The 14,322-nt window shown below is 44.4% G+C and overlaps 1 protein-coding gene across 2 annotated transcripts; it reads left to right on the forward strand.

Moving 5' to 3' along the window:
• The first annotated feature begins 8,651 nt into the window (after window positions 1-8,651).
• Window positions 8,652-13,737, forward strand: RAP2C (RAP2C, member of RAS oncogene family). Of its 2 annotated transcripts, XM_025852532.2 has the most exons (4): window positions 8,652-8,778; window positions 10,195-10,687; window positions 10,809-10,969; window positions 13,426-13,737. In XM_025852532.2, exons 3-4 carry the CDS (start codon window positions 10,895-10,897, stop codon window positions 13,702-13,704), a joined length of 354 nt encoding a protein of 117 aa, XP_025708317.1. In that variant the 5' UTR covers window positions 8,652-8,778; window positions 10,195-10,687; window positions 10,809-10,894; the 3' UTR covers window positions 13,705-13,737. The 2 variants fall into 2 exon arrangements, with proteins under 2 accessions (XP_025708317.1, XP_025708316.1); XM_025852531.2 differs by having other exon boundaries at window positions 10,195-10,969.
• The last annotated feature ends 585 nt before the right edge of the window (window positions 13,738-14,322 follow it).

The raw sequence follows: 14,322 nt of genomic DNA on the forward strand, positions 1-14,322 counted from the left end.
TAAATTGAACTTAGTCAAACTTAAAAAACTTCTGTGCTTCAAAAGACACTATCAAGAAAGCGAAAGACAACCCAGAGAATGAGAGATCATACTTGCCAATCATAGGTCTGTTAAGAAACTTGTATCTAGAATATATAAAGAACTCTTACAACTCAATAATAAAAAGACCAACAACCCAATTTTAAAATGGGAAAAGGATCCAAATAGGCATTTATCCAAAGAAGACATACAAATGGCCAATAAGCACATGGAAAGATGTTCAACAACATTAGTCATCAGGGAAATGCAAATCAAAATGACACGATGCCATGGCAGGGACAAGATTATAGACCTTATATTCTCTGCATATGAGTTTGCACTTTGTCTTGATATGGAGTCACTGAAATCAGCAGAGTTGCTTCAAACAGACTGGCTTCATGACACTGGTGGAAGCATGAAGGAAGGATTACAGACTTGTAAACCATTTCGGAGGCTATTACAAAGTTTAGGAGATGTCACACAAATGTTTCTCCAGTCTCATCTACATACTAAAGCAAACATAAAATGGGACAAATATAAGAAATACTAAGGAGGTAGAATTGGCAGGATGGTAGTTGTTTGGTTATGGGTAAGCTGGGATGAAGAAAGAGTTGAGGATGATACCCAAAGTTCTATTTTTAATAACTGGTAGATGGTGGTACCATTTACTGTGATAGAAAACACAAGAAGGGTAAATTCTGGAGATTAAAAGAAAAAACAAAGAGGGGCACCTGACTGGATCAGTCAGTAGAGCATGTGACTTGATCTCTGCGTCACGAGTTGGAGCCCCACGTCAGGGATAGACATTGCTTTAAAAAACACATACACGGGGCGCCTTGGTGGCTTAGTCGGTTAAGCGTCGGCCTTCAGCTCAGGTCATGATCCCAGGGTCCTGGGATCCAGCCCCCTTGTTGCGTGGGCTCCCTGCTCACTACAGAGTCTGCCTCTCCCTCCGCCCCTCCCCCTGACTTTATGCGCTCATGCGCTCTCTCTCTCTCACTCTACCAAATAAATAAATAAAATATTTTTAAAAAATAAAAACACAAGGATATGCTGAATATCAGATATAGTACGTTTGAGATGCCCTTATGATCAGCCAACTCCCTAGGCTGTCTAAGTGATCCTTTGAGTTAATTTTGTTCATTTTGTCCAGGTGGGAAGAGCATTCACTGAGTTAAGTAGCCCAAGTGCTGTCATCAGCTTGAAAATTAGATTTCTCTTTGTAAAATGATTTATTATTCAGACTTTTAGGAACTTGTTCACAGGAGTGGGCTCACCCCTCTACCCTCACCTTCAAACTTCTAATCCCTCAGCTTTCCAGGTGACACAAAACGGAGTTCCAGACCATTCAAAGCTGGAAGTCAAACTATGACTTACAATTCCCTGAGCTTCCGTGATCTCTGCAAGGTGCCCGCTTCGAGCACCAGCAACCCAGCCTCTCACCCACTGACACTGTCCCAGCAACAAGAAAGTGTGCGGTGTCTTCTTTGTTTAAGCCCAGGAAGTGGATTTTGTTTTTATTGTTATAAAAACTTTGAAAAATAAAAAGAACAAAAAGGGGATGTTTCTAGCTTAATCTTTTGCTGCCACCTAGTGCCAGAGCCCAGCATATTCGGTGAGCTGCTCCAGAGAAAATTAACAGGGTTTGTGCATTGCCACACATTCGAAACGCACAATAACAATGATCTATTTTAGCGAACAATATCTATCTTGACATTAATTTTTCACATTATTTCTCACGTTTTTTAAGATTTTATTTTTAAGTAATCTACACCCGATGGGTCTTGAACTCGCAACCCTGAGATCAAGAATCCCAAGCTCCACCAACTGAGCCAGCCAGGCGCCCTAGCACTCATATTAAAATACCAGCCTTTTCCAGCATTCAGACACCAGTCCTTTTAAATGACTGAGAATTCAATTTTAAGGCAATTCCTTTCTAGCCTCAACTTTGGTTAGCTGCTGGGGGAATTCCTGAGAACAAACGGAGACCCAAGTAGGTCAGAGTATCACTTTCTGTAAGTTGGGAAGCACTTGGGATAAATTCCCCTTGGAAGCTGAGTCAGGTGGGACTGGAGTCTAGAATGTTGTCATAACCATATTTTACAACTTTGGAAGAATCTTCAGTTTCACATTTAGCGTTTACATGAAATAGCTAAAATTTAGCCTGGTATGTAATTATTAAAGCTGCATCAGTTTGCATTCCCGCCAACAGTGCGCTAGGACTCTCTTCTGTCCACATCCACGCCAACACTTGTCATCCCTTGTCTTTTTGATAATGGCCAAAGAATGACTTCCAATGGTCTGCAATAATTTTGAGAAAACGGGCATATTTGCATACACATCATTAGAAAACAGCGTTTCAACTATTGTGTGGTAATAAATCACGTAGGCAGGAGAAGCATTCAAGATGATGACATTTGTGTTTGGAAGTGCTAGAGCTACAGAGGCCAAGTAAGAAATTAAAAATGTAAGGTTTGTGAAGATGAATGTACCAGTTCTCTGCTTGAATCTGCGTCTGCTAGCTGTGTGTTCTTAGGGAAGTTACTTACCTTCCCTGAGCCTCGTTTCCTCGTCTCTACACTAGGGATGATGGTACTAGTACTTGCTGTAGGTTACTGTGAGGATTGAAGTGTTCCACCAACTTCCTAGCATCTAGCAAGCGCCCAATAAATAATAACGGCTATTTGTAATAACAGTATTAAAAATAATTAAGCTTACCCCTTGCCTCCTCCCATGGAGTTAAACACGGTTCCAGGGGCAAGAGAAGGAGGTTCTCTGTCGTAAATGCTCCAAGGCATTTTGGAAGGTAATCATGACAACCTCAGCTTCAGCTGCAGGTGCCACAGACCCAAGGTCAAGGGGTCCCTGGCGGGTCATGGAGGCCTGTTCTCAGAAAGGATATGAAATCAGTAGGAACAACCAGACATGCTCAAGGTTAGAGAAACAGGAGAATAAAGCCCAAATTCTTTAACACTGTCTTTATACTCCAGAGAAACAGAATCGCTTGCTGTAAAACAAGGTGGCGAATATCCCACGGGCTCCGGGGTTGGACTGATCTGAGTCTGAACTCAGGCTCTGCCACTGATAAGCTGTGCCACTTTGTATAAGTTACCAAACTGCTCTGAGCCTTACTCCCTTCACTGTAATGATAGGGGGAATGATAATAACAGCACTTAACTCTTAAGGTTATTGTGAGATTTAAATAAAATGATGTGTGTAGGGGCACCTGGGTAGCTCAGTCCGTTAAGCGTCTGCCTTCAGCTAGGGTCGTGGTCCTGGGGTCCTGGGATCGAGCCTCGCCTTGGTCTCCCTGCCCAGTGAGGAGTCTGCTTCTCCCTCTCCCTCCGCCCCTCTCCCCTGCTCATGCTCTCTCTCACTCTCTCTCTCTCTCTCTCTGTCTCAAATAAAATCTTCCAAATAAAATGATGTGTGTAAATCACAATGCCTATCATAGAGTCTGTCATCCATAAATCATTATCAGTAGGCCATGAAATCCTCCCACTTGCCACTACATCAAATATGGCCTTGATATTTGAACTGGCCTGGTAGTTTCAAATGAATTGTCATAATCTGAGATGCAGGTCTTCCATGTCTTTCGCTTTCTTTTTTTTTTTTAAGATTTTATTTATTTATTTGACAGAGAGAGAGAGAGAGCACAAGTAGGCAGAGAAGCAGGCAGACGGAGAGGGAGAAGCAGGCTCTCCACTGAGCAGGGAGCCCTACGTGGGGCGCGATCCCAGGACTCTGGGATCATGACCTGAGCCGAAGGCAGACGCTTAACCGAATGAGCCACCCAGGCACCCCTGTCTTTAGCTTTCTAAAGTTCAAACCTGACCATAATCACCATTTATTAAACACTTAGCAGATGCCAGGCATTTAGGTACTTTTTCTTAATCTTTGCAACACCTAAATAAGGCAGACTGTATTTCCCCCTTTACACATGACAAAAGGGAGGCTCCGAGAAGGTTAAGTAACTTTCCCCAGGTCATACAAGCGGCATGGTAAATATTTGAACCTGGGCCTGGGTGCCGCATCCCCTACTTTTGCTCAGTGTCATACTGCCCAACCTTTATAAAATCACCTTCCGAGACTTCCTACGGCCTTCAGGGGAAAGGTCAAACTCCTCAACTTACTATACCGGCTTTTCTTTATCTGGCTCCAGCCCCAACTGCCTCCTCAAAAAAAGCCTTCCCTGATGCCCTTCCTGGGTCTCCCAGAGCACCCTGGCCATATCTCTATCCTCACACTTGTCACACTGTAGTGTAAATGTTGATTTAATTGTAAGTGTCCTTCAAAAGGCCATGAACTCCTGAAGGCACTGTGTCTCATCCATCTTCCTATTCCCACTGTCTGGCAAAGTGCTTGGCACAGAGTAGGAATTGAATCGATGGGTGCTGAATGAGTGAACACATGAATGAGTGGATAAACTGATGAATATTCAGCAGAGAAGCCCCAAATATAAAGTCCCACCACTTTTTAGAACGGTGGTGCTTAAGGTGGGGTCCCTGGACCAGCAGCAGCATCTGGGAACTTAGAAATGCAAATTAGCAGCCCCTGCCCCAGATTCAGAAACACCAGGGGTAGGGTCCCTGGCCACCTGTATGTTACCAACACCTCCCGGTCACCTTCAAATGCACATAAATTAAGAGTATGTTTATACAACGGATTTAAATTGCCCATAAACATGCATGTACAAACAAGAAAAATATGACAGTTATTATTAATACTAATTCCTTAAATTTATTTGGTTCTTAATAGCTGACAAAATACTTTCCTAATGACTGTATTTGAAAGGAACGATGAGATAGGGAGAACGATAAAGGGGTTCAGATCGGTGTGTTACACTCTTGTTTAGTAGGCTGCTGAGCTCCGAGAGAGAGCTTTCTCAGCTGTCCCATCTGGAAAATAAGAGTTTTGAGCCTCTCTAGGAGTGTTTGCCTGGCCAGGCTGGGGAAGTGCCCTCTGTGGTAAGCAACCCTTCCCATGAAATCCCATTGGTTGCATGAAGGATTCCAGGTGGGCAAGGTCGAATGTGATTAAATCGTAGTTGGCACACTCAGGCTATGAGGGGTACCTGACTCTTTTTAATACTTTATGTAGGCATGAAGTTTCATTATGCAAAATTATACCACCATGCGCTTAGCTTAAAAAGCTTTTTTTTTTTTCGCTCTCAGAGAAAAATACTGTGAAAGAAACTAAAATTTTATGGTGATTTCCTTTGGGTAGTGGTATTTTGCCTTTAAAAAAAAAAAGAGTTTTCTTGCCAAGAACTTTTTTTTTTTTATAATGAGAAAAGGATAATAAAGTTATAACATCGGTTCTGTGTCCCTGGGGAGACTGATACGCAGAACCAGCCGCTGGTGTGGCTGGAGGCAGGATTGGGAAAGGAAGATTGGCATCTCAGAGGCTAGAAGGAGCTGGGAAGAACCCAGAACGACCTGTACGGAGGGGCCGACCTAGAGCACTGAAGTAAGAGGAGATGCCCTGCCGAAGACTCCCGTAGGCAAAGACCCAGGACACTACTGACTCAGGTTCTGCTAATCCAAAGGCAAGTTCAAGCCAAAGAGAGGGAAGCGCCTGGCACGCGGAGAGTACAGGGCTTAGGTTTCTTCCCAGGGCCTGGAAGGTGGGAGGGCTCCCTGGGAGGGTGGAAGTGAGGGAAAATGATCCAGAACTGTTCATTGCTCCAGGGATCGCAGCTGAAGGAGGTATAAACTGAAGAGGGAGGGATCACGGAAGTGAGCAATTGGTGCCTAAAGCAAACTTTCTCGCACTTTCAACTTGTGCCAAGCTAATTGCATAAAACAGGATTATGTACCTGTAACTTACATATTCGGCATATAGCTTATACCCTCAGATTTCTTCACTATGGTAAAAATCAGCTGTGTCCCTCAAAATGATTGCCTGAGCAATAGTTACTTTCGAGTGGAGGCTGAAACAAAACAGCCTCCACTGGAAACAAAATTTAAAAAAGTTCTGAATCTCAAGGGCATACTGTCTGGAGAAGTTACCCTCCCCACCCCAACCTTGAAGCTTGGGAGTGGAAAGTTATTATGTGAGCAGTTTACATTTATTCAGCAGTTAGTTTGGAAGGCTAAGTGCTTTGAATGGATTGTCTCATTTATTCTTCCAAGGCGCCTTATGAGCTAGATACGGCTCCCACGTCCAACTTAACGAACGAGAGAGTGAAAAGACGTCTAGCTGGCAAAGGGCAATGCTAGGATTACCTGATCCTGAAACCCAAATTCCTTCTATCCTACTACCCTGCATTTGTTAGTCCTGAAAATACCCTAAAGTGAGTAACAGTAAAATGCTAAAATTAGTAATACCTAGGGAGAGGTTACAAAAAACCACATACGGTCATGCTGTGTTGGTAGGAATGTGAATTGGTATGAACTTTCTGAAGGACAATTTAGCAATGTTTACCAGAGAATTTTAAATGTAAGCACCCTTTTGTTTCAAAATCATGATTTCAATCACCAAGATATCGTAAGTGAAGAAAAGCAAGGTGCAGAATAGTGTTTATAGTAAGATTGCTTTTATAGTAATTTTTAAAAATACATATAGAAGAAGGATTGATAGCCATGCTAGCATATAAATCCCATTTTCCCCCTGAAACACAAGAAGCTTTTAACAATAAATATCTTTGGAAAGAGTAAGCCGGTTATTTTTTTTTGGTGCCATTGGGAGATATTTGGGCTTTTGAAGTTTTGTTTTCCTCTCTATGTTTGCTGATCTTTTTTGAAGTTTAAGTCTTTTTTTTTTAAGATTTTATTTATTTATTTGACAGAGAGAGAGTGAGAGAACACAAGCAGGGGAGCAGAAGAGGGAGAGGGAGAAGCAGGCTGCCCACTGAGCAAGGAGTCCGACTCGGGGCTCAATCCATGACCCTGGAACCATGACCCGAGCGGAAGGCAGACACCCAACCAAATGAGCAACCCAAGTGCCCCAAAGTCTTTTAAATAAAAACCAAATAGCCAGCATTTACTGAGGGTTTGTCATGAGCAAGGGACTGAACTAAACATCTTACATACACTACTTCATTATATTCTCACATGAAATGGTTAGCTCCATTTTACAGATGAGGAGTTAGAGCCTCGGACAGGTGAAATCCCTTGCTTGAGGTGCCACAGCTAAGGATGTGGGCAAGCGGCCGGTTAAATGTCTGCCTCAGTTCGGAGCCCTTGGCGCTCAACTGCCAGGCTGTGCTCTTCTAACTGGTTTTTATACACTCATTGCCTAATAAAAGTGAACTGGCGAACAACTGGAGTCTAATGAGATAATGTATGTGAAAATACTTTTCTAAGTATAGAGATGTTTGGGGAGGGCAGAACGGGCAGCAGGAGTTGAACTTGGGCCCACCTGTCCACTGAGCCCCAGTCAGGATATTGTTTTTTGAGGAAGTGATGATCAACATCTTTCTTCTCTTTCGCCTTTAAAAAACGTTATAAAATGCTATTTATTTCCCCCTTTCCCCCCATAACACCTGATCATTGTTGAAAAATTAAAAATGTTGTGGAGAACTGAAAGTCCTTTCATAATACTTCTCACCGATACTTCATGACCCGTTTCAGGTTTTAATGGCTACGGAACTATTTTTGCACACGTTCCCACATATTTTACCTCGATGGGAGCAGCTCTGTATTTCTTCAGTATTTTGCTTTCTTTCAACCTTATCACATACCCTGACCTTTTCATATCAGCACTTACAAATCTTTTTTATTTTTATTTATTTTAAAGTATTAAATATTATTATATTTAATTTATTTTAAAATATCTCTTTTATATTTATTTATTTTACTTAATATTTATATTATTTTAAAGATTTTGTTTATTTTCACAGAGAGAGAGAGAGAGACAGCGAGAGAGGGAACACAAGCAGGGGCAGTGGCAGAGGGAGAAGCAGGCTTCCCGCAGAGCAGGGAGCCCGATATGGGCCTGGATCCCAGGACCCCTGGATCATGACCTGAGCCAAAGGCAGACGCTTAACAACTGAGCCACCCAGGCGCCCCAAATCTTTTCTCTTTTAAATAAATACCTGCATAGTATCCATCTTGCCACTGTATACACACACACACACACACACACACACACACACGCACACATTATTTTTCGAATTGTCTACTGAAGGACATTCAAGCTACTTCCAACTGTTTGCTTTCCTAACTGCAGCTGCGGCAATAAAGCCCGCTCCCAAAAAGTTTAGAGGGAGTTTCAGATGGAGTGGGACATTTGTCAACTCTGTAGCTGATAAGGGTGACCCGTTAGGACTCTGTACTGGGGGTAGGGGCACGTTTAAAGAACTCTGTCCAAAACATTTTGGCCAACAGGATCAGAGATACTAGACTTGTCAACAGGTGGGACAACCTCAAAAAGGAGAGCTCCCTATTTGTGATAGTTCAGTAATAGACCAGAGACTTGCTACTATTGCACAACCCTGATTGCTGGATCAGAAGAGGAATTTCCAGACTCCGTTTCAAGCAGGGCTGGTGCAGGGCTGTGGATCCCACCAGACAGTCTGGAGACAGCTAGACAGGGAGATGGGCAGCAGAGCTCCAAATCAGGCAACAGCAAGTGTGGAAGGAGCAGTGACCTATGGGGAGACTCCTAACTCATAGACCAACCTCTTCCAGCAGAGGGCAGTGCCTCAGATATCAGGCGGGACTCAGGCCAGCTGGAACCAGAGCTGGGGACTTCGCTGGACAGATTGCAGCAGCCCTGAGCCGAGGAGAAATTGAACTAAACTGTCCTTTGGATACTGTAAGTGACATTGGGGAATGCTCAGCGAAAGACACGGTGGGACTTCACACGACCGTGATTTGCCAGTTTTGTAATGTCTACCAGTTTGGGTTTGGTAATAAATCTCTTTTTATACAGCCTGGCTGTGAGGGCTTGCCACTGAGGGAATTTGGAATCAATTTAACTCGACTGGCCACCGAGTTTCTCAGGTTTCTGGGTGCATGCTTGAATCAAAAAGGGAGTGACATGCCTAAAATATAACCTAGCCTTCTGGCCCTGGGGCTCTGTGGATCTGACACAAAGTTTACAAATAGAAAGTTAGCGGAGGGAAAGATATGGAAGAAGTAACAATTTTATCTAAAAATAGAAACTTAGTGTTTAACACCAGTCTTTTCCTTTTGCATTTCAAGGACTATGAAGGATGACCGTTAAAACAAACTTTGTATCGTGGAAGAGCCAGCCATGCAAACTGCTGCGCATGCAGCTAATGAAAGAGTACAAGCAGTTAGTCTCACAGGCCTAAACAGTTTCCAATAGACTCTTCCTGAGTACTGCTTACCTTTCCTGCTGTGTGGTGGTTAGAATCAAATAGGGGCAAAGCTGAGTTACTGTAAGATAAAGTCTGTTGCTACTCCTGTCGTTTTGGAGCCTTGTGATAAGAAAGGAAGGAGTGACTTTGGCATTTGCTGGTGGAGTCAAGCAGATTTGCCAGATGATAAAAGAACTGTGTGTGTTTAATTATTTGTCAGGCACGGCGATGTAAGACACATCACAAACGAAATCAGAGCAACAGTGAAGTCTAAGGGTAGTTCGCACGCGTTTCGTAGAGAAACAGCAAGTGTTAGAAACACCAGCGAGGAGAATAAAGTTTCTTGGCTGCTTTATTTTCCTGGTCCCTTCCAGCCCAGGGATGTCGGGCGTTCTGCCGGAGGCCAGATGATTACCGGCCGTCCCGCACCGGCCAACCCCAGCGGCGCGAGTCCCCCGGCCGCCGGCCGCGGAGACGCCGAGGGGCTTCGGCGGGTTTGGCGGGGGACTGTCAGCAGCAGCGGCTGCGGGCGGGGAAGGGAAGGCCGTCGGAGGCTCTCCGAGAGGCCCTCCGCCAAGGCCGCGGCTCCGATCCGCGACCGTCCGCTGCCGTCTAGCTCGGCAGGGCGCGGCCCCAGCGCCACCCGGCTCGCCCCGGAGAGGTGGGACTTTCCCCACCGGAAGTGATCCCGGCCAGTCTCGGGGAACTGGGGCACCTCAGCCAGTGTGTCAGGGAAACCCTTCCGGGTGCGTGCTGGGGGGGGGGGGGGGGAAAAAAAAAAAAGGGGGCTTCCCCCGGGGGGGCCCCCGCCCCCGGCGGGCCCCCCCCCCCTTCCCCCCCCCCCGCGGGGGGCGGGGGGGGGGGGGGGGGCCGGGGGGCCCGGCCCCCCCCTCCCCCCCCCCCCACAGGCCGGACGACGCCCGCGGGAGCCGCGGCCCAGAGACCCGCCCGGGCGGCAGTGACTGGAGCCGAGCCCACAGGCCTGGGCCGGCTCGGCGGCGCGAGCAGGAAGCGGGGTCCCTGGGCCCCTTTGTGTGAAGGGCGGGGGAGGGGTGCCGGGCCGCCCCTGGCCGCGGGGGCCCCCCGTTCTGCGGCCCCCACCGCTTCCCTCGGGGGCGCGGCGCGTCTCCCCACCCCGCCTCTCCGGGCTTGCCCTCCTCCCCACGCCCCCTGCCTGGGCTTCGGTTCCTATAGGAAGGGCATCACCATCTCATCCCCACCCACCCGACACTTAGCTCTTTCCCCTCCCCCTCCCTTAACTTCCTCTTCTTCCCCCGTTGGGCCCTCTGCCTCTCCGCACTCTCCTCCCCAGTTCGCAGATTTCCGCCCACCTTCCGCCTCCCCGAGCCGCCGCGGCTAGCGGGGTGTTCTTTTCCCTCCCTCTGGTAGGAGTTGCTGAAGGTGAGACTCATGAGGGAATACAAGGTAGTGGTGTTAGGCAGCGGAGGGGTTGGCAAATCTGCCCTTACGGTGCAGTTTGTCACTGGGACTTTCATTGAGAAATATGACCCCACCATTGAAGATTTCTACCGCAAAGAGATCGAAGTGGACTCTTCCCCCTCTGTGCTGGAAATTCTGGACACCGCAGGAACTGAGCAGTTTGCCTCCATGAGAGATCTCTACATCAAAAACGGCCAAGGTTTCATCCTGGTTTATAGCCTGGTTAATCAACAGTCTTTCCAGGTAACCAAACCGAGTCTTGTAATTTGTTAGAAGGGGGTGTGGTAATCCCACATTTACTTCTGGTGTGCTTGAACCGTGCCTTAATGACTATGTTTTGCTTCTGAAAGTTAGACATGGCGCATTTTTGAGGTTACTTCTGGCACGGAAAAGTATCGGGTTGTTTCTATAGAGAGTCTACAGTAACAACCGTCAACAAATATTTTAAAGTTATTTTTGAGTCAAAGAAAAGAGAGAACGAAATGGGGCAGTCAGTGTATATTTAGCCTGGAAGGGAACCTTCTGAAGTTGCTTGTTCGATTCAACAAGTATTGATTAATGTACTTACCAGAACAACATTTAACAGAGAATCTCAGGTAAATAGAGCACTTTGCAGAGAAAATTACTTGGAGCGGGCATCTGTAACTCCTCTGTGTCTGCTTTCCCCACCTCTTCCTCTGTGTTCTCTCACCCAAGTTCCTCAACCAGATTCATAAATCTTAAGTGTTACAAGATGAAGAACTCAGGACCTTCTAGGCATTTTACTTTGGGGCCTGTGAAGGAAAGTTACTAATTGAAAAGACTAGTACCTAGAATTAATAACCGACAAAAAGCTACAGGGACTCTCCTCTTCTGCAGTTGATCCAAGTTTGTTTCTGATAACACTGACTATATTTATACAAAATATGTGGATCAGGGAGCACCGGACAAGTGCAAATTTCTAACCCTGGCTGGGTGGCCAAGCTGGAGGTGGTCCAATTTCTTCTGAAAATCTGTCCCGTCCTTCGCTGGGAGACGGACTGAAGGTTTAACATTATTTTAAGAGATGCAGTAAATGTTGCTATTTATTCCTTGAAAATAAATAACCTCGTATTGACCCATTGTATTGACCTCCATTGATTTAGGAAATGGATAGTTTTTCTGCATTCAAAGGTATGCGCTTAATGTTGCTTGCTTAAGAGACATTAAGTGCTTTAGCGAATACAATGTGCTAATTCCACTTTTCTTAGTATTTAAATTACAGTGCTCTAGTGAAGTTTTCCAGTAATGCCATATAGCAACTTCAGGATTTTTTTTTTCTCTTTAAGATATAATAAGTATAGTGACCAAACTAAAGTACATTTTATGTGGGCTTGAATTCCAAAGCAATGATAGTATCATAAAAGCATTTTCCCCCAGAAAGTACCAAAGGTGCTATTTGACAGGCATTTTCTTTCTAAAGGATCCTCGAGAGATTTGTTATTCTATTAGCTGACTCTCTTGAGGCTGGAAGTCCTTTGAAGGGTTTTTCATATGATTTCCATTACATCTGCTTCTGTTACAGGCATAAATGGGGAGTGAAAAACTGCCATTATTTCAACGGAGACTTAAACTCTTTCAAGCCCAACTGTCATAAATTTGGTTTCTCATTTGAACTTGTGTTTCCATAAGGACACAGTGAAAAAGAGCTTAACCTAGAAGACCGAACTGATACATGATCAAACAAAATCGTTGCAAACATCAAATAATGATGGTTTCATAAATTTTCACAGTGCTCTGTTTTTCCTTCATCCCGCAAGTGAATGTTGCATTCACTGTTAACTATTCAGATTAAACACGTTTGATATTTAAGTCAAACTTTTAAGTTACGAAACATTTAGGGAAAATGGAAACTTAGTATTAAATCTATAAAATTGCCTTAAAGCGACCCTTCCTCCCCTCCCCCAAAGTTGATGCCACCTGAGAATCGCCAAGGCTCTTATCTTTTATCATTAATTGTAATTAGAAAAAATAATACACTTGGGAGAAAATTGAAGCCGTAAAACCTAACTAGGCAAAGGGAAGTATGACTGTCTTCCCGCCCAGACTGCTCCTTGGTGCATTTGTCCCTCCCAGGAGGTGCTTGCTCACTGTTAGATTAGTTTCTAGTGTATTTTAAGGTGTCTGATTTTACTGGGATGAAGGCCTACCATTAAATTTAAAAGTAAACATTTAAGTGTATAAATCTGTTTTTGAACTGGTCTTCGAGACATGACACGGTGTTTTTGTTCCCACCTGAAACACTTTCTCTCAGGCACTCTTGCTAAATGGCTAGGAATGCACAGATGCCGCAAGCCTGTGCTGGGATAACAGGTGTTTGCAGGAGTGCTGACAAGCTGGCAGGTTTAAGGAGATAGCCGAACATCCTCATATACAAATGGATTCACCAGAATTGGGAACTTACTTTTAAATCGGTACAGACTAGGGGAAAGAAGTATGAGTCCTAAGGTTCGTGTGCAGCCTACATTTTATATTCTTGACAGAAACCCAGCAGGTGGGATCTGTGGAAATGATCGAGTTCCTACTTGGGTGGGGAAAATGTTTATTTTCTCCATTTGGGTGTATGGTTTTCTTTTGGATTCAGCTTTCTGTACTCCCCGAGGGATGACTTCTTGCGATATCGTAATACTCCTGTTATGGTCATGCAGTGTATTTTTTTTTCTTTGTGATTGTTTGAATAGGATATCAAGCCCATGAGAGATCAGATTGTCAGAGTGAAGAGATACGAAAAAGTCCCACTAATCCTAGTAGGAAATAAAGTGGATCTGGAACCAGAAAGAGAGGTTATGTCTTCAGAAGGCAGAGCCCTGGCTCAGGAATGGGGCTGCCCTTTCATGGAAACATCGGCAAAAAGTAAATCAATGGTGGATGAACTTTTTGCTGAGATCGTCAGGCAAATGAACTATTCGTCCCTGCCCGAGAAGCAAGATCAGTGTTGTACAACTTGCGTTGTCCAGTAAAAAAAGAACCTCAATCATGGCCATACCGAGCAGGTTAGTTGTTGATGGAACCTTATGAGTCCTGAGAGTGTTTTGGTTTTGATCAAGTATAACAAAAAGCTGGTTAATATTAATACACGTTGTGCTACCTTCAATTTCCTTGTTTGTTTTTAAAGTAATATTTCCCTTAGCACAAAATAGTCAACATTCAATGAAGAAAATAAAAAAAAGATACAGATAAGCAAAAGGAAGGTAAGAAATTGCCTGTATTCCTGTCACTAAGATTTGTTTTTAAAAGTGAATTATTGTTCTCTCTGCTTCATCGATAACATTACTTTGGGGTGGAGTGAGTTAAAGGATAATACACCTCTTCCCTGTTCCAGTGATTTCGCATCCAATAATAATTTTAGAAGATGATTGGTTTTGTGTTTTCTGTACTTTTCTGTCCCGGGCTAGAGAGCTGCTGTAATTGAAATCCTCAATTTACTAATCACCCAAGTGCTTGATTTAACAGGATGATTATTTAATCAAGTTCATCTGTACCTTGCACTTGAGGGACTTAAGTGACCTCTGATAATAACAAATTGTAGTGCCATGGCGTACCTTGACTTCCTTATGAATATATGGTCCAAATGAGAA

This window comes from Callorhinus ursinus, unplaced genomic scaffold (assembly GCF_003265705.2).
Source record: "Callorhinus ursinus isolate GAN/ISIS: 27379988/994484 unplaced genomic scaffold, GSC_fseal_2.0 scaffold33, whole genome shotgun sequence".
Taxonomy (NCBI): domain Eukaryota; kingdom Metazoa; phylum Chordata; class Mammalia; order Carnivora; family Otariidae; genus Callorhinus; species Callorhinus ursinus.